This window comes from Mauremys mutica, chromosome 2, assembly GCF_020497125.1.
Source record: "Mauremys mutica isolate MM-2020 ecotype Southern chromosome 2, ASM2049712v1, whole genome shotgun sequence".
NCBI classification, from domain to species: Eukaryota; Metazoa; Chordata; order Testudines; family Geoemydidae; genus Mauremys; species Mauremys mutica.
Window position 1 is genome coordinate 261,346,616 of NC_059073.1, and position 22,630 is coordinate 261,369,245.

The 22,630-nt window shown below is 40.6% G+C and overlaps 1 protein-coding gene across 7 annotated transcripts in view; it reads right to left on the bottom strand.

Annotated features, from left to right (window-relative positions):
* Positions 1-22,630, bottom strand: part of PRTFDC1 (phosphoribosyl transferase domain containing 1) — a 71,376-nt gene that overhangs the window by 43,093 nt on the left and 5,653 nt on the right. For all 7 annotated transcript variants that reach the window (XM_045008121.1, XM_045008118.1, XM_045008115.1 and 4 more), the window contains exons 2-3: positions 21,445-21,551; positions 16,803-16,986 (exon numbers count right to left, since the gene is read on the bottom strand). In XM_045008121.1, coding sequence (XP_044864056.1) covers positions 16,803-16,961 — 159 coding nt within the window. In that variant the 5' untranslated portion in view covers positions 16,962-16,986; positions 21,445-21,551. The remainder of the gene's footprint in view (positions 1-16,802; positions 16,987-21,444; positions 21,552-22,630) is intronic.

The window sequence follows — 22,630 nt, forward strand, 5'->3', positions numbered from 1 at the left end:
ACAGCTGAAGTGTGATCCATTATTTTGCACATCACACAGATGATTCATGTACTTTTTATTTTATTCTATCTAAACAGAACACTGGAGCAAATATATAATTTCCAGTGTATTGTGAATTCTTGTATTAATTTTCTTTCAAATAGTCTTCTGATCATAGCTGTATTTATTCTATATATAAATATGTATTTCTAGGCACATCTTGACATATTTACAATTATATTCTATTATACCAGTTTATGGTTAAAGTTCATTGTGATTACCATTATTATCTCACCCTACAACCACAGTCAAACTCACATAATGTCATGTCCTTGATTCACACCAGTGCTGCTGTGGAGATCTTCTGGGAAAGAGCTTGTTATTTAAATTTCATTTTAATTTTCTTACTCTGGAAAATTTAATTCGGGAACAGCATCTACTTTTCACCCATTTTCCCAGCTGGATTTCCAGACACATACAAAAGTTAACTGATCATCCTGAAGATCATACAGAGAATTTGTGGCTCTGTCTGGATTGGTACTCAGGATCCTTCTGCCTCTCAGAGCTTCCTCTAGCCACTAGACAACACAATCTGCTATATAGTAGGGGAAAGCTAGAATAGTAAGTGGGGAGGATCTGGGTTCTGGTGAAAAGAGAGACAAAAGTCTCATTTTCAAATGTATCAATCAAATGGCCAGAGGCTGATACAAAGGATAGATACTCCAAAGCATGTTCCAGTGGGACCAGCCAGTAGAGGGACAGTAACCCTGCTCCTGTGAAAGGGTCCTTGGAGAGGTCTGGGGCTGAGAGCTGGGAAGAAAAGGCTGATTGGGGAAGTAGCCACAGCTGGGCCCAAGCCCCAGTCAGGCCACAGCTGGCCCTATAAAAGGTCTGTGAGCCAGGCGCTTGCACACAGAGTCTCTCTCTAGCTGTGGAGAGAGATGGGCCTGACTACCTGAGAATGAGCAGGGTACCTAGAGCTGGGGAGCTCCAGCCTGGAAAACCCCCAGCCTGGAAAACCTGCAGGCCTTGCTAAAGGCCGGGAAGGGTACTGGGGTTGCAGAAGCGCAGCCCAGGGGTTAGGCAAAGGCAGCAGGTCCAAACCCTCCTTGCCAATGATGAATGTCCTGTACACTGCAGTCTGCCCCAGTGAGCGGGGCCTAGATGGTGTCTGGCAGTAGCCAAAGACTGAGGTGAGGTGGGGATAGAGGGTTGGGGGTTCCCCTGGGAAGGGAGACCCAGATCTGTGGGGGTACTGCCAGGGGGCAGCACCCCAAGATAAAGGGGCACCGGGGTCCAGGAGGGACATGGGGCCAGCGGCAGGCGAGACACCGGCTGCAGAGGGCACTCTGGAGCTGGAGAGCTAATTCCCTGGATGACCAGCAGGAGGTGCCGTGCTGGTGAGTGGCCGCTTTGCTACACAGCCTTATAGAAATACCCTTGATGGTGTGGCTGATGTGCTCCAGCTTCCATCCAGGACGCATCACACAATCCATTGTCTACAGCCAAGCTCTAAGATACAACCAAATTTACTCCAATCCCTCAGACAGAGACAAACACCTACAAGATCTTTATCAAGCAGTCCTAAAACTACAATACTCATCTGAGGAAGTGAAGAAACAGATTGACAGAGCGAGACGGGTACGCAGAAATCACCTACTACAGGACAGGTCCAACAAGGAAAATAACAGAACACCACTGGCGATCACGTACAGAGCCCAGCTAAAATCTCTCCAGCGCATTATCAACGATCTACAACCTATCCTGGAAAACAATCCCTCACTCTCACAGACCTTGGGAGGCAGGCCAGTCCTCGCTTACAGACACCCCCCAACCTGAAGCAAATACTCACCAGCAACTACACACCACACCACAGAAACACCAACACAGGATCTAATCCCTGTAGTAAACCTTGTTGCCTACTCTGTCCCCATATCTACTCTAGTGACACCATCAGAGGACCCAACCACATCAGCCACACCATCAAGGGCTCATTCACCTGCACGTCTACTAATGTTATATATGCCATCATGTGCCAGCAACACCCCTCTACCATGTACATTGGCCAAACCGGACAGTCCCTATGTAAAAGAATAAATGGACACAAATCGGACATCAGGAATGATAACATACAAAAGCCAGTAGGTGAACACTTCAATCTCCCTTGACATTCTATAACAGATTTAAAAGTAACTATTCTTGAACAAAAAAAACTTCAGAAACAGACTTCAAAGAGAAACAGCAGAACTAAAATTCATTTGCAAATTTAACACCATTAATTTGGGCTTGAATAAGGACTGGGAGTGGCTGGTTCATTACAGAAGCAGCTTTGCCTCTCCTGGAATTGACACCTCCCCATCTATTATTGGGAGTGGACTACATCCACCCTGATCAAACTGGCCCTGTCAACACTTGTGAGGTACTGCCTTCTCTTCATCTGTCATTATATAATGCCCGCATCTGTAACTTTCACTCCAAGCATTTGAAAAAGTGAGGCTTTTTACCCACAAAAGCTTATGCCCAAATACATCTTTTAGTCTTTAAGGTGCCACCGGACTCCTTGTTGTTTTTATAGAATACCAATATTCTACACCTCCCCAACAGCCGGGGGTGCAAAGGCTGGGCTTTTCATGTCCTCTAAAACTCTGCGGGGGGCACCACTTCATATTTCATATCTGCCCCTATTATAACATTTAATCCTCTGGCTAGTAGGCATCTGGTGTTTGTCAAGCTCTGACAGTGTATATATTCTTAGTGAGCACTTATTCACAGAATTTACCATCAAGGTCCTTTGAAAATATTTCAGTAAAGCAAGACACTTACAAATATTTCTGGAAGAAATAGTCATATCCCATATAAATGTAAAAATAGTATGCTGTAGTAGTCTATGCTCACTAGGGAAATTCCTGATTTCCTCCTTTGTAGTTTAATGAGAATCCCAGCTGTGCTATGGTTTGTCTGCTCACATGAGAACCAGTGGGGATAAAAGTTGTATTCGTACTGCCATAAAGTATGCTAACTGCTATTTACTGGGTATAATGGTGTAATATTAAAGACATTCTGTGCTTGCAGTCACACAACTGGGAAGTGTCATGCAACAACAACACTTCTTGGCATCGCCACATTCTTAAGCAGCAAAGTATTCTGTTTTGTCTTATGCCTCCCAGCACTGCTGGGGTGTGGCACTGTCTGAGCATTACGCATGCTATGATCTGTTTTAAGCAACAGGGATTAAGAAATGCCAACAGAGCACGTCATGGAATTCCTTGGGAAAATTAGAGCCCCTGGGCTTCTTTTGATTAACTATTCTCCTTTTCAAGTCTTAATTAAAAGAAATGCCCTTTTAATTCTGTTATTAGCATAAGAACAAGGAACCAGGTGATATTTTGTCAATGTATAAACATGTCATAGTGCTTTCAAACTTCAAGTCTTAGTTAAACAACAGAATGGAGACCACTCATGTTCTGGCCATTGACTAGATAGGTTCTTAGTTCCACAGCATTGTAAAATTTGAGGAACAGATCTAAATTTACATACATAGAACTCAAAATATGAGTAAGAACAGAAGTCCCATCTGTATAGTGTTGAATATTTGCAGATGTTATAATTTATCCATCTACAGTAGCTATATCACACTGTGTAGAATATGAAGTCAAATATTTTAATAAGATTTAATTTTAATATTTTAGATATTGTATGATAAATTGTTGTTCTATTACAAAGTCTTGAGGTAACTGACCCTGTGGTCTGACTGTTGGTTGATATTTTTGTTACGGTTTGCAAATATCTAAATAAATAATAAAATAAATGCTATCTATGGTATAGAATTTCCTGTTAAAAAATGAAACAAGAAAAATCTCATTGGAATTTGTAAATTTATTGATAGGGAATTTTTTGGATGGATACTTCCTGAATGCTTCTTTCCCTAGCCCTGAATCCCTGAACCTAGCTGTCCTTAAACTTGGTCCATCTATGAATGTACATAGTCCCAAATGCTGAGTTGTCTCAAAAGATTGCTTAAAAATTACGAGTAAAAATTCTATAGCACGTACCTAAAGCTTCCTACTGTAGATATCTATAATTTAAAAATTACAAACAATTAATTTACTTCAAACTTGGCTTCCTCTTTAGACCTCACTGAGAACTCACAATACAAGCCAAGTTTGACCTTTCTAGCTTCAGCTGGTTTTCAGTTATTTTTGTAGTTTTGATTTTAAAAGTAATTTTTCACCTACACAAAACTCAAAACTCAGAATTCCAAGTAAAATGCCCCTTTGGGCTAAGATGGAACATTTCAACCTTAAAAAAATGTGTTTGAGAAAATTATGAAAAATTGGTTTTAGAATAGAAGTTGGAATTTAATCTTACCTACAGTGAGCATACCTGCTATAATACAGTTAATCAAGTTTTTTGAAAAATATTAGAATGTATAAAAATATTCTAAACCATGGGAGACAGAGTTCTGCATCAAGATTAGAGAGCCTATAATGGAGTTTGCATTAGACCTCATATTTGGAGGCATAAAATATCAACAAATATTACAAAGAAGATATTCTAATAAAGGCTATGTTAGAGTCTGAAATCAAGAAAAATAAACAATTCAGAAAAAGAAACAACTCTGAAGCTGGAAAATATGCTCAATTATACAGGTAGGCAATGCACTAATAGAAAACAATACATAATAAAGGTTTCTTAATCATGCCACTATTATTAATGGGACCAGTAGTAGCTCTAGGCAATACTTTGGAATTACTAGAGGGGTATTATATACTGATTTTTCCAATAATTTCAAATCTGTCATGCAGCCTTTCCTGCTGCCCCTCTATTCATTCTGCCCCCACAGTAATCAAAGCTGCTGTTTCCTACGCAGTTCTGCCTTGCCTTATCTCTGTTCAACTTCCCCAGAAATTTCACATATGAGTCACTGAAACACTGACTCATTCCTTCTGTGAAAAAAATATTCATAAAGAATTCAGCTGGGTGCCAAATATATATACTGTGTGTGGGTTCATTATTTGATCTATCTATAACATATGTATCTCCATATGTGAAGATAAAATCACAGAGCCACATGATTGTAAACTGCAGTTATTATACACTTGTGATCACCTTATCTGCACTATGCCCACTAATTCATCTCCACTTGTAGTATTTCTAATATTCCAAACCTCTGAGCAGCTTCCAACAGTTGTCATTAAAATAACTTCTGCAGAACTATATCCTTCCTTCTTTACCCTCAAACTGAACTTAGTCTGAAGTGCAGCATGGGCAACAGTCAGTCTTGGACCAGTGCTGAATTTAAGTTCCCATATCTCACAATTCTGCAAGGGCTATAAATAAGAGCTCTGACCACTGAAAAGAAATTCCAAGATTTTTAGTGGCACTTGTTTCTATTCTTGTTAAATCCCAAGACACTGAACCTTAAAATCACATTTTATTATGTATAATAAAGCTATTCCAGGGTTTTTTTAAAGAAATTTCTCAAATATATTGTAATTTCTCTCCTCCTTTGAGGCCCATACTGTTGGGCTCATGGTAACTAATATATTTTTATAGGCAGAGGGTATGAAAAATAGCATCAATATTATTTTTAAAAACATTTCTGAAATTGTTTTTCTATGTAATCTACCATGAAATTATTAAGAAATTACACAACTAATAAATGCTATGGAGAGAGTCAGTTGTGGATAGCTGATGTCCTTTTAAAATACTGTTTGTATATTTTTATCTTTCTCGCCTACCCTTCATTTATTGCTTGTCTTCTTAGGTTGTAAGTTCTTTGGGGAAGAAACCATGTTTTACTATGTATTGGGGTCCTCTGTCACTTTCAGAGCACTATCATACTGTAAGTAAGCAATAATATACAATGGTCAAAATTTTCAAATGAGGATGCCTAAAGTTAACCCCCTAAATGTAAATGTAGGTACCTAAATGCAAGTGGCCTGACTCTCAGCAATGCTGAGTACCCACAAATCCTACTGAAATCAATGAATGCTGCTAGTGGTGAGCAAATTTTCAAAATTAGGCTGCTTGAACTTAGCTAATTTCAAGAACCCAGGTTTGAAAATTTTGGCTGTGTAGCCTATGCAGACTAGGATAGCACAGTGTGGTATAAAGCTTTTACTCTCAGTGGTTTGGGATGACCTACATAAATCACTTGAGGTTTTGCCACTTCTTTGTGATGTGACCATCCCACACTCATTCTCATAAAATCTTTATACCAAACCACCAGGTATGCATATCTGTAGTATTACAGATGTAGCTGGCATCCTATAGTTAAAGTTGCCCAACACTTTACATTATACCCTTCTTCCTCCTTGTCCTGCCCCGCCCAGCATTATAACATTGCCACACTTGAACAGTTTGGGTTGAACTTTTCCATGCCTGGTTTTTGCCATATGCTGATTTTTTCTTAAGTATTAGCAAAAACATTTGGCCACTTCTGAGAACAAGGTTAGAGAAAACAGGTAAAATTTCCACTATTAAAAGACTTTCCAGTAATTTCTTTGAAGAGCCTGAGCACCTCTAAGCTTTGGAGAAGGAACTTGAAATTTTTCAGTCAGCTAGTACTGAGGTCAGGGAGGTGTCTTTTGCTCTTCCTGTGAATATCTGCTCGGATTTGCCAAATTATAACCCTCTGGAAAATCAACATTTGCACATGCTCAGTAAAGCTTTTTAGAGACAGCTAAGATCTGAACTCAGCCTTGAGTATGTGTCCAGCTCCCTCATCCAGGCTGAGCATGCTCCAGGCCCCAAACTGCTCCCACATGGTATGCAAACTACTAGAGCTTCAGATAAAACACATGCAACATTCCTGTTCCTGCCTTTGGCCTAGGAGCCATAAGGAGACCTTCTGCTGAGTAATGTTAATAATTGTGGGCACTTCAGAACTCTGATTATTGAGCAAAGCCACACAACTCTACCTTAGGAGGCAGGCAAGTACCATTCCCTCCATTTTATAGATGAAGTACCTGAAAGGTTGCACAAGTTCAATTTTGGTAGATCTGGTAATAGAACTCTCTCTCTAATATGGCAGACACGAGTCTCACTTATGTAGCCTTTCATGCTGAATGTGCAAAATCTATATGCTTACCTGTGCTGGCTGTACCCCAAAGCCACATTTCTTTCCAGAACCATGATTTCAACCCCAGAATAATGATTCCCAACATTCTTTGCTGTCTAGCAAATAGCTGAGTGAACAATTAGTCGGGATGTATGGCATCCCCCTCTAGTGACTGATCCACATAGAGCATAACAGACTACTACTACTACCAGTTACTCCTTTAGCTCAAAAGATACAGATCTTTGCTGAGGCACAAACCTGCAGATCACTATGGTTCCACATAACAGAATTTCTGATTTTTTCAGTTTGCTTTTTAAAAAGCAAAGAAAGTTATATACAAAATACTTGGGTAAAGGAAAATGATGGCTGCAAAATCAAGCTCTCAGGAGTTAGGAAACTCCAGAAAGAAGGTTGCCCATACAACAGCTCTTGTTTGTACATGCAATATCGTACAGACTTTACTTACATGATTCCATGCTTGTTCTACAAGACCCTTGCTTCATTCAGTGCACAGGATGTACAGTGAATGCGGGAGAAAACTGCAAGAAGGAAAAGATATCCTCTTGTGTTTAAGAACTGGACTGGACCGGAGTGCTAATTTCTGTTCCTGATTCTACCACAATATTTCTATGGGATGTAAAACAAAACTGCATTATAATGTATATGAACAAGTGGGCTATATTGCGGTTGCACAGGCAAGCTAAATTCTGGCATTTCTTAACCTTTGAGTGCTTGACTTTAAAATTGCAAAATTATTTTAATATAATCTTTTGTATGTAAAATCAATATATTCATATGAATATATACATGTAGATATTAATATGTGGAGGTTATCATGCACTTTGATGGCTCACCTATTCTTTTCACCATTAATCCCATCTCCATTGCAATGTATTTTAACATATCAGAAACCTTAGCTGCTTCCAACAGCTGCCATTTTAAAAATATGCTAGTGAAATGTTTCCTTCTTCCTACAAAATGGCACTGGACTGAGACATATTGATCAGTATTTCATCTTGGCTTTGTGACATGTTTAAAGTCCAGTAGTTCATGACACAGTGGCTTCTGTGGACTAGTGCAATCACATAAAAGCATAAAAAAAGCATTGTGCACTAACTTTTGAGAAAATGAGAAACTAAGAAAGCACACAACACTGAGTTGTAGGAGATGCTTATCACCTGACAGTATTGGGCCCAACCTGTGCACCTGAAAAGGGTTTCTAAAAAATTATTTATAAATCAAATTGGGGAAAATGCCCTTTGAAAGGTGTGAAATTTAGTAAAAATAAACCATACAACAGTGGCAGACCCAAAGTAAAAATTAAGAAGTTACATTCAATTTAGTTGGGTATTGAATGGCCTCTTCTACTTGCTATGTTTTTCTATTCAGCTAAAAACAACACATTTTGCTAAAAGCAAAAATATTTATTTGCAAATTACTTTTAAGGTAGAACTTGCTGTAGAGCTGATTTGGAACATGTACAGCCAAATTCTGCACTGACTTACCCCTCATGCAACCCTATGAAATTCATTTTAAATTAGTGTAAAATTTGGCCTCAGGGTTTACAGGAATTCATTCCACCAGGCAGGCGCCAATCTGTAATTAATCCATGGTCACATACTGTGAACGAAGACAACACAGTCACATCAACTAAACCACATATATAAGACACAGTGAACAGAACTCCTAACTTTCTGCTCCTGCTTAAAAAAACAAACAAAAACAAAAACCACAACAACAACAACACAACCCTCTAATCACTTGAACTAATGTAGATTCTCCTTTACCTCAAGAGGTATGTGTTCTTGAAGCAGAAGGTCATGAGTTCTATTTCCCATGTCACATGTGTGTGGATGCCCGACAACTATAGATCTAGTGTACAGTCTGGATGCAGCCATGGATCCTTAAACCTAAAAAGTGTTCTTTAGAGCTTCTTTAGTTAAATGAATGAAAGCACTGACAAATACAACCCATTTTTCTTAGATTCTCTAGATCTGACTAGATTGTTTTCATATGTAAGTATTGTCTTGATTTTTTCCTTAAAGAGCGAGCCCCATTCCAATGATATATAGAATAACAACAGTCATTGCTTATTACACAATGCATGTATGTTTATTTTATATACATTTCTACTATGATTATACTTTGATAATTTAGGTTGTTGAGCTTTCTAAGGGCATGGCTACACTTGCAGATGTAGAGCACGGTGACTTAAACCCGCCTTTGTAGAGCGCAGTAAGGAAAGCGCTTCAGTCTGTCCACCCTCACAGCTTCAAGCGCACTGGTGTGGCCACATTTACGGCACTTGCAGTGGCATTGGGAGCAGTGCATTATGGGCAGCTATCCCAGCATGCAAGTGATTGCAACATGCTTTTCTAATGGGGGGTGGGGTTGGGTGGAGTGTGACAGGGAGTGTGTTGTGTGTATGTGGGGGGAGAGAGTGGGTTTTTGGGGTGCTGAGAGTGTGTCAGCATGCTGTCTTGTAAATTCAGACCCCCCTCTCCCTTCCCACCTCTCTCTCACTCACTCAAAGCAAACAGTAAATATTTGCTTTTCTCAGAGCTGATAAGCAGCTGGCTTCTCTGAAACAGAGTTTTGAAAAGGCATTTCCGCATTCCTGCAGCCGATTTCACAACGACAAGAGTGGCCACTTGACTTAATGGGATTATGGGACGTTTCCGGAGGCTGATCACAGCGCAGTAACACAACACCTCGTTCACACTGGCGCCGCAGCGCTCCAGCAGGGGCACAGCAAACGTTATTCCATTCGCTGAGGTGGAGTACCAGCAGCGCTGTAACTGCCGAGTCAGAGCACTCTATGTGCCTTGCCAGTGTGGATTGGGAGTGAGCTAGGGCACCCGGGGCTGCTTTATTGTGCTGTAACTCGCAAGTGTAGCCAAGGCCTTAGTTGTAAGGACTGAGTGATGATAAAAGATGTAAAATTACAGGGTAAAAAAATATAATTTTACTATTTGTATTAATTGGCATATAATTTAATCATTACTGCATTAAAACATATATAAAATGTCTGTGCTTCTATACTCTTACAGCAGATAGATTTACCAAAACCATTTACTGAAATGGCCTTATATAGACTACAACATTCAGATCTGTGTAAAGCACAATGCCTGTTTTGTTGATTTCAGGGTTTTGTAGCACAAATGCTTCTGTTTATGCCAAAATTAATAATTAACAGTTGTAAATATATTTCAAAACAACTGGATACTGAAGAGAATACAGATAATATCAATGTATTTGCTGGTGTACACACAATGTGACTATTATGTCTGGATTGCTATTCAGAGGTCACATTTTTTAAATCAGTTATGTTCTGGAAGCCATAAATACTTTTGATTAATTTCAAAGGCTTAAGTGAAGTGGCTCAATCCACATAATCCACCACAATTTCCTCCACATGATTTATACTTCAGCAAAACAACACTCCTTTTGAAGTTTGTTTATATTTTGGGAGACAATTTAAAAAGGTTACTTTCTTGCCACCAGCAATTGAAAAATACATTTTCAGAATCTGCAGTTCAAGTATCAAATTGACAATACAAAGTCATTCCAGTAACCTGCATTTGAACATAAGTAGGTATCTACATGCATCAATATGTACCAGAGGTGAAAGTAAGCCAGTACGGGCTGGTACAGTGTACCGGCAAGAGCCAGTATGCCATGTCGGACTGGACCGGCTTCCCCAGGCTGGCGATTTAAAGGGCCCATGGCTCCCTGCAGTGGCCGGAGCCCAGGGCCCTTTAAATCACCTCCTGAGCCTCGCTGCCTGAGCCCCGGGGTAGCAGCAGCAGGGCTCTGGCGGTGATTTAAAGGGCCTGGCAGCGATCACTGCCGGAGCCCTGCCGTTGCTACCCAGGGCTCAGACAGCAAGGCTCATGTGGCGATTTAAAGGGCCAAGGGCTCCCTGCTGCCAGAGCCTTGGGCCCTTTAAATCGCCGCCTGAGCCCGGCTGCCGGAACCCTGGGGTAGCAGCGGCAGGGCTCCGTTGGAGATTTAAAGGGCCTGGAGCTCCGCTGTGGTAGCGGTGGCCAGAGCCCTGGGCCCTTTAAATCTTTTAAAGCTCCAGGAGTAATTTAAAGGCCTGGGGGCTCCCAGCCACAGCTGGAGCCCTGGAGCTTTAAATCTTGATTTAAAGGCCCTGCCTCTTCTGGTTGAGGCCCCGCCTCTGCCCAGGACTCTGGCAAACCAGTAAGTCCCTTAGATTACTTTCACCCCTGATATGTACTGAAAATTGCAATTCAGCTGCTGTCCAATCACACTAAACTACACAGTTTTTGAAACTATTTTGATCTGAACAAGATTAAACTAAAATCATTAGAAAAGAATGTAGGGAAAGGAGAGCTTTCTCAGCCTCATTATTAGCCAGTGTTGTATATTTCTTCACTGCATAAAATCATGTCATTGTGATACTTATAAAAATCTCATCAACAAAATATGAGATTTTTTTATACTTAGCACAGTTTCCCTTGTGTCATGTAATTACAGAGAAGACTGAACAGCTCCAGATATTGATAAAGAAATTCTGAATTATTCATCATAAACAGAGTAACAGAGGATGCAGAAAGACAATAAAACCTGTTAATTCCATATTCTCCACTTTCAGACTCTACCCTCACCACCACTCCTGAATCTGTCAGTTCACCCTCCTATCACTCTGTCCATCCTACCAAACACCAAACCTGATACATCAATTTCCCTGCCAGTTCATGGATTGCTTAGCACCTTTGGAGAAAATCTCATACTTTCCTCTAAAACATTGTTTTCAACTCAACTTTCTTCCTTGCTAGATTGCTCTACTTGTCTTCCTGGACTGACTCTTGTGCCTTCAACCATTGGAGGCTCTTATATTTATTTAAGTCCACTCAAACCCTCTCCACTCAAGAAATTGCTAAATTATAAAGAAGGAATTTGAAACAATTTCATCCTCCTTTATCCCTGCCTCATCATCATGATCCCTTCTTTCCCCCATCCTTTATTCCTGACACCCAAATCTTAGACTTTGAGGTGGTCTCATACTATTGTCTTCTACTCAGTAATCTGTTCACTTCAGCCCGTTCCTTTTTGACTCCTGTCTTCTCTCACTTCAAATTCCATTCCCTCTCTCTCCTTCACCCTCAATCACTCTCTTACATAGCTCTTTTTTTTTTAAGTCTTCAACATGCCCTGTGTAACCAGGTGCAACTCACCACTTTGGTACCTCCTGCTGGCCATCCTGGGAATTAGCTCTAGTTCACCATTGCACCTTCATCTAATGGCATCTCGCCACCACCACTTCTGTCCTCAGGACCCATGTCGCTCTGAGGAACACAACGTCCTCCTCTGGACACAGCCCTCCAGCTGTGCCCCACTCGGTTCTCTCCTACTCCTTCTGGGGGAAAAGGGGGTAGCAGTCCTTTATCCAGCCACTTGCCTCACTGGCAGGCTGTAGTCCAGGGTCTAGCCACCTGCATCAGTGGCAACTGGGGCCAAAGGGGGAAGGAGGGGAGAGGTCAAGCATTACGTCATCTCAAACCTCTGCCGTCTGTTTCCCTGGGTCACTTCCCCGCAGCCCTAGCACCTTCTCCGCCCTTGTATCAGGGCCTCAGTCTGGCAGCAGTCAGCCAGGAGCTCACTCACTCCTGCTCCCCTGACCCTGCCCAGCACTGCTCTGACCATGGTGCTGTCTCTTCTCCCTCCTTCAGGGCAGCCAGTCCTCTCTCCTCAAAGTCCAGGGAGTGACAAGCTGTTCTGTGCAGCAGCCCTTCTTATATGGCCCAGCCTGGCCCTGACTGGCTGTCTCTCTAACCCTTCTCCCAATTGGCTGTCTCTACAAGCCCTTTCCTAATTGGCTGCCTCCTGCGCAGCCTCCCCAGGGCTGCTTTAAGCCTGCTTCTGCCAGTGTGGGACAGGCTTCTCGCCACACCCTGGTAACCACAGTCTTTAAAAACCCCTTCCTTTATCCAACCAAACTGTCCAATTATCATGCCAGTTCCCTCTTTCCTTTGTCTTCAAGATGATTGAGCACATACTGTATTTTTACTGCTTCAGCTTCCTCTTCTCTAGTTCCTTTTTGGATTTCTTTCAATTGTATTGCGGTCAGTGAAAATCCTTGTTGAGTGTACTGGATTCCTTTCCCCCTCATCTTAGCCTCCCAGGGGATCCTGCCCATCAGTTCCCTGAGGGAGTCAAAGTCTGCTTTTCTGAAGTCCAAAGTCCGTATTCTGCTGCTCTCCTTTTGTCAGGATCCTGAACTCGACCATTTCATGTCTCTGCTGCCCAGGTTGCCACCCACTTTTACTTCCCCTACCAATTCTTCCCTGTTTGTGAGCAGCAGGTCAAGAGGAGCACGGTCCCTAGTTGATTCCTCCAGCTCTTGCACCAGGAAGTTGTCCCCAACACTCTCCAAAAACTTCCTGAATTGTCTGTACACTGCTGTATTGCTCTCCCAGCAGATGTCAGAGTGCTTGAAGTCCCCCATGAGAACCAGGGTCTGTTAGCTGGAACCTTCTGTTAGTTTTCCGAAGAAAGCCTCGTCTACCTCATCCTTCTTGTCTGGTGGTCTATAGCAGACGCCAACCATGACATCACCCTTGTTGCTTTCACCTCTAACCTTAACCGACTCCTTTCTACCTATCATGTCTATAACTGACTAACCTTTTAGTACTGAATGCTGAAGTTGGAACAAGACAACTCATCAAAATGCGACCAGTTTTTACAGGAGTTGAAAATGGCTACTGAACTTGGACAGTTGAACAGAGAGAAGGATACAGCTGACGAAAGTGTATTGACAGCTGCAGTGTACCCTTGAGGAAAAGAGAAACAAAGAACAGTTAGTGAAGAAATGTTAAAAGGAAGCAGGGTTAATTATGTGAGAAGAACAGTGTGTGGAAACTGAGTGCGTTAGAGAAAGTAAAACAACTAGAGAACAATAAAAATCCAACAGCAAATAAAATGGAGAAAGTGAGTAAGGAAAAAGTGGCAGAGAAAGAAATGCAGACTAAGAAACAATTGTTCAACAAAAAAAACCTTCAAAAACAGACTCCAACGAGAAACTGCAGAACTGGAATTAATTTGCAAATTGGACACCATCAAATTAGGCCTGAATAAAGACTGGGAGTGGATGGGTCACTACAAAAACTAACTTCCCCCCGCTAATACTCACACCTTCTTGTCAACTGTTTGAAATGGGTCACCTTGATTACATTGAACTCATTAGCGCTACAAAAGTGATTTTTCCTCCCTTCTTGTCAACTGTTGAGAATAGCCCACTCTGCCTTAATTGAATTGGCTCATTAGTACTGACCCCCCACTTGGTAAGGCAACTCCCATCTTTTCCATATGCTGTGTATTTATACCCTACTGTATTTTCCACTCCATGCATCTGATGAAGTGGGTTTAGCCCATGAAAGCTCATGCCCAAATAAATTTGTTAGTCTCTAAGATGCCACAAGGACTCCTTGTTTTTGTCAGAAGACAGGATACTGGGCTAGATTGACCGTTGGTCTAACCCAGTATGGCCATTCTTATGTTCTTATGATGAAGGGTTGCCCAACAGAACAACTGCCAGGTGCCCCTCTAAAGTAGAATCAATGTAAACAATCAGCACTTCAATATTAATCTAGTATTTGTGTAAACTATGTATATAACCCTCTTGAAAATTCACTTAATTTCTATGTGCCCTCAAATAAGACAAAGTTTTTTCCCCCACTGCTTTTAGCTAATTCTCAGACTTTACTTGCATACTGCTAAATAGTTAAAAAATGGTGACATCTTTTTACTATACATGTGCTTCATGTCTCAAATTGGTTTTCATTTGGAAAATTCCTTTTACAGTCCGAGGGCCAAATTTTGACCCCACTAGTCCACTGGTCACCTAGTGGAATCAGTGCCGTTCTATTGCAGCAAGTGTTCAGGATGGGGTTGGAAGGTCAGAAAAGGGGTGATGTCACTGGATCTGTGACTATGCGGATGCACAAACCATTCCCAATGGAACAGAGACCCAGGTATTTGACTAACCCTGAGGCTGCACAGAGGTCACAGAGGTTTTACTGCCACTCCTTAATGGAAGGGGAAAGTATTTCTTACTTCACCCTAACCCCCTGCTCAGATCGCTAGTGTGCAGCCCCTGCCACATGAGCTGAAAACTATTTCTAGGATTTGGCTCATACTATAGATCAGTGATTGTCAAACTGCGGGTTGCGACCCAGTACTGGGTCAAGGAATGTAAGGCACTGGGTCATGACGGCTCTGGTCAGCACCGCTGACTGGGCCGTTAAAAGTGCTGCCCAACTAAGGAAGGCGAGTCCCTACCTGTTCTGACACTGCGCTGTACCCCGGAAGCGGCCAGCATCAGATCTGGCTCCTAAGTGGGAGGCCACGGGGCTCCGCACACTGCCCCCACCCTGAGCACTGGCTCTGCTGTGGGGGCGGTGCCTGCGGGTGAGAGACGTGCGGAGCCAATTGCATTCCTGAGGGATAGCTCAGTGGTTTGAGCATTGGCCTGCTAAACCCAGGGTTGTGAGCTCAATCCTTGAGGTGGCCATTTAGGAATCTGGGGCAAAAATCTGTCTAGGGATTGGGCCTGTTTTGAGCAGGGGGTTGGACTAGATGATCTCCTGAGGTCCCTTCCAACCCTCATATTCTATGATTCTGTGCCTCCACCTAGGAGCTGAACCTGCTGCTGGCTGTTTCTGGGGCACAGCGCAGGCTGCGGTGCCAGGATAGGCAAGAAGCCTGCCTTAGCACCCCTGCTGTGCCACTGACTGGGAGCCGCCTGAGGTAAACCCGTGCCCCCACTCCCACAAACCCAGAACCCCTTCCTGCACCTCAAACCTCTCATCCCCAACCCCACCTCAGAGCACTGACCCCCCTCCTGTACTCCAAACCCTTCCTCCCTGGCCCCACCCTGCAGCCCTGACTCCCACACCCCGGCCTCTCCCAAACCCCTCATCCCCCCAGCTTCTTTGGGTCACGGGTATCAACAATTTTCTTCAGCTGGGTTGCCAGAAAAAAAGTTTGAAAACCACTACTATAGATAATGAAATGCAGGATGGAATTCAAATTTGCAGCTTATAAAAATGGAAATCATAACATGTTCCCAAAAAAGATGTAGCTCCAAATAGGCCATCTTATTAGTATTACCATACTAAAATCAGTGGATCACTATTACATAACTCCCTCACAAGTTCATGAGGGCTCTTGCCTCTGACATTAAGACTGGACTTGACCAAATGTCTTATTTAATTTTACAACAAAGCACCACCATCATCTAGTGGTATAGATTGCTATTGTATATACTTTCCATTTTTCTGACACACTGAGTAAAATATTTCAATAATTTTTCTCTTCTTTCACTAACTGCAAAAATTGAGGAAGATTTAGAATTACTGGAGGGGGTGGGAAATGAAAGAATGTGAAATTGGCTTCATAGAAAATAAACACAGCTGACTGATAGATTATATGACTCAATGCTTGAGTCAATTTCTGAATGCAGAAATGAAAACCGCGCAAGTTAAAAATAATTATCTTTAAGATGTCTCATACATCACTCACATTTATCCATTAAGTTAGTACAATCATATGTTTAATGCATTATAGGGAGAAAGGAAAAAAAATAAACAAAGGAATTTTTCAAACTGATACTTTTTGCAAATGTATTATGTAATTTTTTTTACATTCTTCATCTACAAATCTCTATTTTATTACTGGAATCAAATCACTATTTAATTTATAAATAATCTACATAATTGAACTGTTGACTTACATGGTAACTTTTCAGTCTGACAAAGTCAACTTTCATGGAGATGGACCTTTCTGAATTTCTACTGAGAGTCTTAATGTGCTCCACAAGGTCAGCACAGAACTTGTAGCCACCTTTAAGTACACAGAGAACCACAATGTTATTGTCTCCAATGTCTTGCATGATGTCTTTGGCCAAGCATTCTGTCCTGAAATAAAGGATAAATATAATGTAAGGTGCAGACCATACGATGTTCATGGAGTTATACAAAAATATCTAGAAATCATGCATGGCCTGATCTAAAGCCCATTCAACTCCCTCACTGACTTTAGTGGGCTTTTGATCAGCTGCACAACAGGAAGATGCAAAAAGGAATCTGATCAATATAATATTCAGAATGTGTATAACACAGTCTGGGAATTATCATTAGACACATTCCCCTAATTACACAACTGGAAGAATATGTTGCAATAAATATTATTATAAAGGAGACTTTTTGGGTGATTGAGCAAACTAGGCCATCAGCTTTACACAGCATCCCACATTCATGTAAAGTCTCCCTCTACGATCACACACTTTGTTATGCAAACTGCTAAGAGTAACTGCTTAAAAGGTGCAAGATGAAGAAAAACACCAGAAATTATATAAACTCACAGACTAAAGAAAAAGCTACACTTACATTTTAGTAAAATAAAATAAATAAAAATACTTACAAGCGACACATATAATGTTATTCAGAGATCTCAACACACTTTACAAAGGGTAAAATTATCCCCATTTTGCAGACAAGACAAACTTGGACACAGAGAAGCTAAGTGACTTGTCCAAGGTCACACAGCTCGATAGGAAGAGTCAGAGTTATTTACTGATTACTTTGGGGATTTAAAGATCTAATAATTTACTGATCTGTATTCTTATTGACAGTGTGTCTCCTTTGTCAACCGGATGTGGCATATTAGAATGAGTAGGATCCCATCTTTTATGTGGGATAAACTTCTTGGCTTAAATCTTCAAAACTAACTAGTGAGTTTGGGTGCCTCATATTTTGGTAAGCCCATCTGAAAATATCTTAAACGGGTCCAATTTTCAGAGGGCAGGTGACTCAGCATTTGTGAAATTTTCAGGCCTCTTTAGGGTGTCAAATGGTCAAACACTCAAAAATCATTTGTTATTTTTTAAAACTAGCCCTCCATGTCTAGCCTCTAGCAGAGATGGTTTGTGAAATAGCAGACCTGAAACCTGTACTGATCCAAGATTCAAGAGTGCCATCCTGTACCTCAGACCAGTGCAATTTTAAGGAAAAATGCTACACTTGGTCGAGAAGAAGAAAAACAATTTTTTCAGGTTGCTTATAAAAACAGTAGCTACTTGGTATTATAGTGTAGTCCCAATAAAGATGGACTAGTGGCCAGAGTGCAGATAAGGAAATCAGAGGTGTAGGCCAAATGCAATTTATTATGATTCTGTAATTTATCATATGGATTTCACTACCACATTTGTGCTATAAACTGCTCTTTGCTGGTCCACAGTGACATAGGAGTTGGTTTTTCTCTACATATATACAAAAAATCATCATTGGAAATTACTGTATGTGCACAGCACGTGTAAGGGAAGAATATACTCCGAAGAGGACAATATTTTTCTTATTTCTGTTGCCAACAATAAATTACCATAGCTACAATTTAAAAAGGTCAAAGTTTCTTTCAGTTTCATATCTATGCAATGCAAAGAATAAATTCTATATACCAAAAATAGATCAAAAGATTGAATATTCATAGATTTTAAGGTATGAAGGGACTATTATATCATCTAGTCTGACCTCAAATACATTTAAGTTCCTCTTTTGTTTATGTAAAAATAGTGAGGTAATTGCATTTTTCTCCATCGTCTTCAGCATTACCTCCTCTAAAGGAAAGTCTGAAATTATGGGAAAGTCTTTCACAGAGAGAGTGAGGGAAGACACTTAGTGATCTGTGTCTACCCATATTTTTTTTCTAGCCCTCTGTTTATAAATTACACCCCCTCCTTTCCTGTCTTTATTTTTCTTTTTTAACTTTTTAGAGAGTTTTTGTTGTTTTGTGTAATTGGGTGGACATAAAGCTACTTTTCACAACTTTTTAGGCTAGATACTCAAAGCATTTTGATAATCTGGTAAAGAAATGGGTGGCTTTAGGCCACTTTACATTTCAAGCATGTTGACAGAAACAGAAATAAATGCTGAATAATCCTTTAAATATCTCCTTGTCCCCCAGCTTTAGTGTCCAAGATTATATACTTTGCATCATGTATTATTTCAACTCGAAAAGACCCTGACATTTTGTCCCTGAGGCTTCTCCTACACTAGAATTCCAACTATTTCAGGAAAAAATGCTTAACCTTCATTTTTACTGGCAGGATGCTAACATAATTTAACTGATCAGAGTGGAAAGGAATGAATTATGTTAAAGTATTTCACAAATCATAACTGTATAGATTACTTTACTAAAATATTTTGAAAGAGTTTAAACTCTAGTGCAGACAGGAACTTATTAAGCCCCAGCTTATATATAAAATATGGACAAAATTTAGTTGTATTCTCATTACAAGGATTTTCTGCAGTTTTGATCTCTCTCTACACAGTGAGTTTCAGCCATATATTTGACAATGAAACTCAAAGTAAATTCACTCCTGTTCCTTTCTCTAACCCCAGGTTTGTCTTGCTGGTGTGGAGAGAGACAACAGAGTTCAACAATTTTAACCAAATTTACAGTTATAGCCTAGTAAGAAGGAAGGTTGAGCATATGATGTTAGCTGACTGGTTTCAGAGTAGCAGCTGTGTTAGTCTGTACCCGCAAAAAGAACAGGAATACTTGTTTCAGAGTAGCAGCCGTGTTAGTCTGTATCCGCAAAAAAAACAGGAGTACTTGTGGCACCTTAAAGACTAACAAATTTATTTTAGCATGAGCTTTCGTGAGCTAAAGCTCACTTCTTCGGATGCATAGAATGGAACACACAGACAGGAGATATTTATACATACAGAGAACATGAAAAGGTGGAAGTATGCATACCAACAGGCAGAGTCTAATCAATTGAGATGAGCTATCGTTAGCAGGAGGAAAAAAAAACTTTTGGAAGTGATAATTAAGATGGCCCATAGAAGGTGTGAGGAGAACTTAACATAGGGAAATAGATTCAATTGGTGTAATGACCCAACCATTCCCAGTCTTTGTTTAGACCACAGTTAATAGTATCTAGTTTGCATATTAATTCAAGTTCAGCAGTTTCTCTTTGGAGTCTGTTTTTGAAGTTTTTTTGTTGCAAAATTGCCACCTTCAAGTCTGTCACTGAGTGGTTAGAGAGGTTGAAGTGTTCTCCCACTGGTTTTTGAATGTTATGATTCCTGATGTCAGATTTGTGTCCATTTATTCTTTTGCCTAGAGACTGTCCGGTTTGGCCAATGTACATGGCAGAGGGGCATTGCTGGCACATGATGGCATATATCACGTTGGTAGATGTGCAGGTGTACGAGCCCCTGATGGTGTGTCTGATGTGATTAGGTCCTGTGATGGTGTCACTTGAATGGATATGTGGACAGAGCTGGCATCGGGCTTTATTGCAAGGATAGGTTCCTGGGTTAGTGTTTATGTTGTATGGTGTGCGGTCTTTTCCATGAGTCCAGATGATGAGTCATCATCTGGACTCATGGAAAAGAAGCCCTCGAGGAATTCCACCGAGATTTTAACAATTTCCATCCCACCATCAACCTCAGCCTAGACCAATCCACACAAGCGGTCCATTTCCTAGACACTACTGTGCTAATAAACGATGGTCACATAAATACCACCCTATACCGGAAACCCACTGACCGCTATACTTACTTACATGCCTCCAGCTTCCATCCCGGACACACCACACGATCCATTGTCTACAGCCAAGCTCTAAGATACAACCGTATTTGCTCCAATCCCTCTACAGAGCGGAGTTGCCACCAGTGCAAAAGCAACAGCAGCAACAGTAGACACAGCACTGTGAACAGATGGGAGCTGCTGTAGTGAAGGGAAGAGAGTGGAGACAGACTCCCTCCAACAACCCTTCAGACCCAGCACTTGGCCCATCCCCAACCCTGGGATAACAACCTTCTCTTGCTATCAGCTAACAGTCCTGTAGGTCATGGGACAGAAGTCTGTGCTACAACAATGAAAGTTCAGGATTCAACCCCTTTTGATGATGGATAATGGGGGCTGTTACACTTATATGTAATAGAAACTGGTTTTATCTTTTTCCTTTTAAAAAACCCTGGTAAATTAAATTTAAAAACGTATTTAGATTGCAAATTAAGCACTCAAAGGTTAGGAAATGTCAGCTTTAATTCTGCCCTCTTGTGCATATGTATTATGACAAACTTTAATTACTTGATCAGATACAGTCTTCCCCACAAGACTCCTGCCTCATTCAGTAAGCAGGATGGACACATAAGGTGGCAGTATTAAGATTGGACGGGCTACTGTAAATCTGGCATTTCCCAAATTTCAAGTGCTTTCCTTTGAAACCTCCATAATATTCTTTGAGAGTAGTTCTTTTGTATGTAATTTTATGTATAAATTGTTTGTTTGTCCAATTATGTCTATATAACAAGTATACAAAACATTGTTAAATACTTATATAGTACTATTCAAAGCACTCTTACCTGTCAACAATAATACCATGAGGTATGAGCACATATTCCAGATCTCCATAGTAGTGCTGTGGATATGTGAATAAATCCAAACTGTAGCCTGGCCAATCATCTGAAATCTGCAAATTAGGTTAATATAATTAGAACACTTCATTGTATTTGGTATATAAAAAGTTATCATATTCTCAATGTTAGACTATGTCCTTTTACATTGGATTGGACAGTATTATTAGCAACTACTATTAGTTGTACTGGCTTTATGTACATACCCTTCCCATATATGGTGATATCCATGTGATTAACTCCAGGATCATGTAATCAAAAATACATGATGATAATTTACCACTTCACCTGTGCCTATTAATCATGGGTGCATTATGTCTACTTCTCTCAAGCTAACTCTCTAAACACCCTTAAAAGTAACCTTTAAAAAAAAAAAAAAGCAACCTGTCACAAAAATGCTGTGGTCTTTCCCTAATTTTATCTGCATAAGTCTCAGAGGATTGCAGTACGCATGACTGTGAACCCATTAATGGTTTATGCAGGTCATCTGAAATGAGCGCCTAGAAAACATTCCAACTAACCCTCAGGTATTCTGTATATGCCACATATTTACAGAAAAAAGATTAATGTTTTAAAGAGTTTTTACAATGTGTATTAGTACTGCTTTTCACATCCAGCCACCTGTAAAACCAGGAACTGGATTAATACTAGAATCTCAGAAATCAAAAAGTTTATAGATGTCAGGCAGAAATCAAGCAGGACAAATATCAGTTCAAAAGGTCATGTTTCAGAAAGCTCTAAAGATGTAAAAAGGAGGGATTGTAATGGAAACGGTTCAGCAAGCTTTACAACAGTCTCATAGTAAAGACAGCACCTCTAACTTCTTGCAGCTATACTGGAGCTTTGTTTCAATATTGACTTTGAGGAAAGAGTGCCACCTCATGGGTTTCTTAATTGTCTGTGTAGTCATAGGTACCCATAAACATCTTGTCTTTATTCCTTGTATTTACTCCTGAGGGCATTCTACACCAAAAAATGTATATTCTACACCAAAACATTTAAAATTCTACAGACAATATTTTAAAATTCTGAAAAATTCTGCAAATTTTATTGTTAAATAAATGTGGAGGCTCCAGCATGGCATTGGGGAGCACAGGCCACTGGGCTCCACAGAGGTGGGAGATCACTGTGCAGC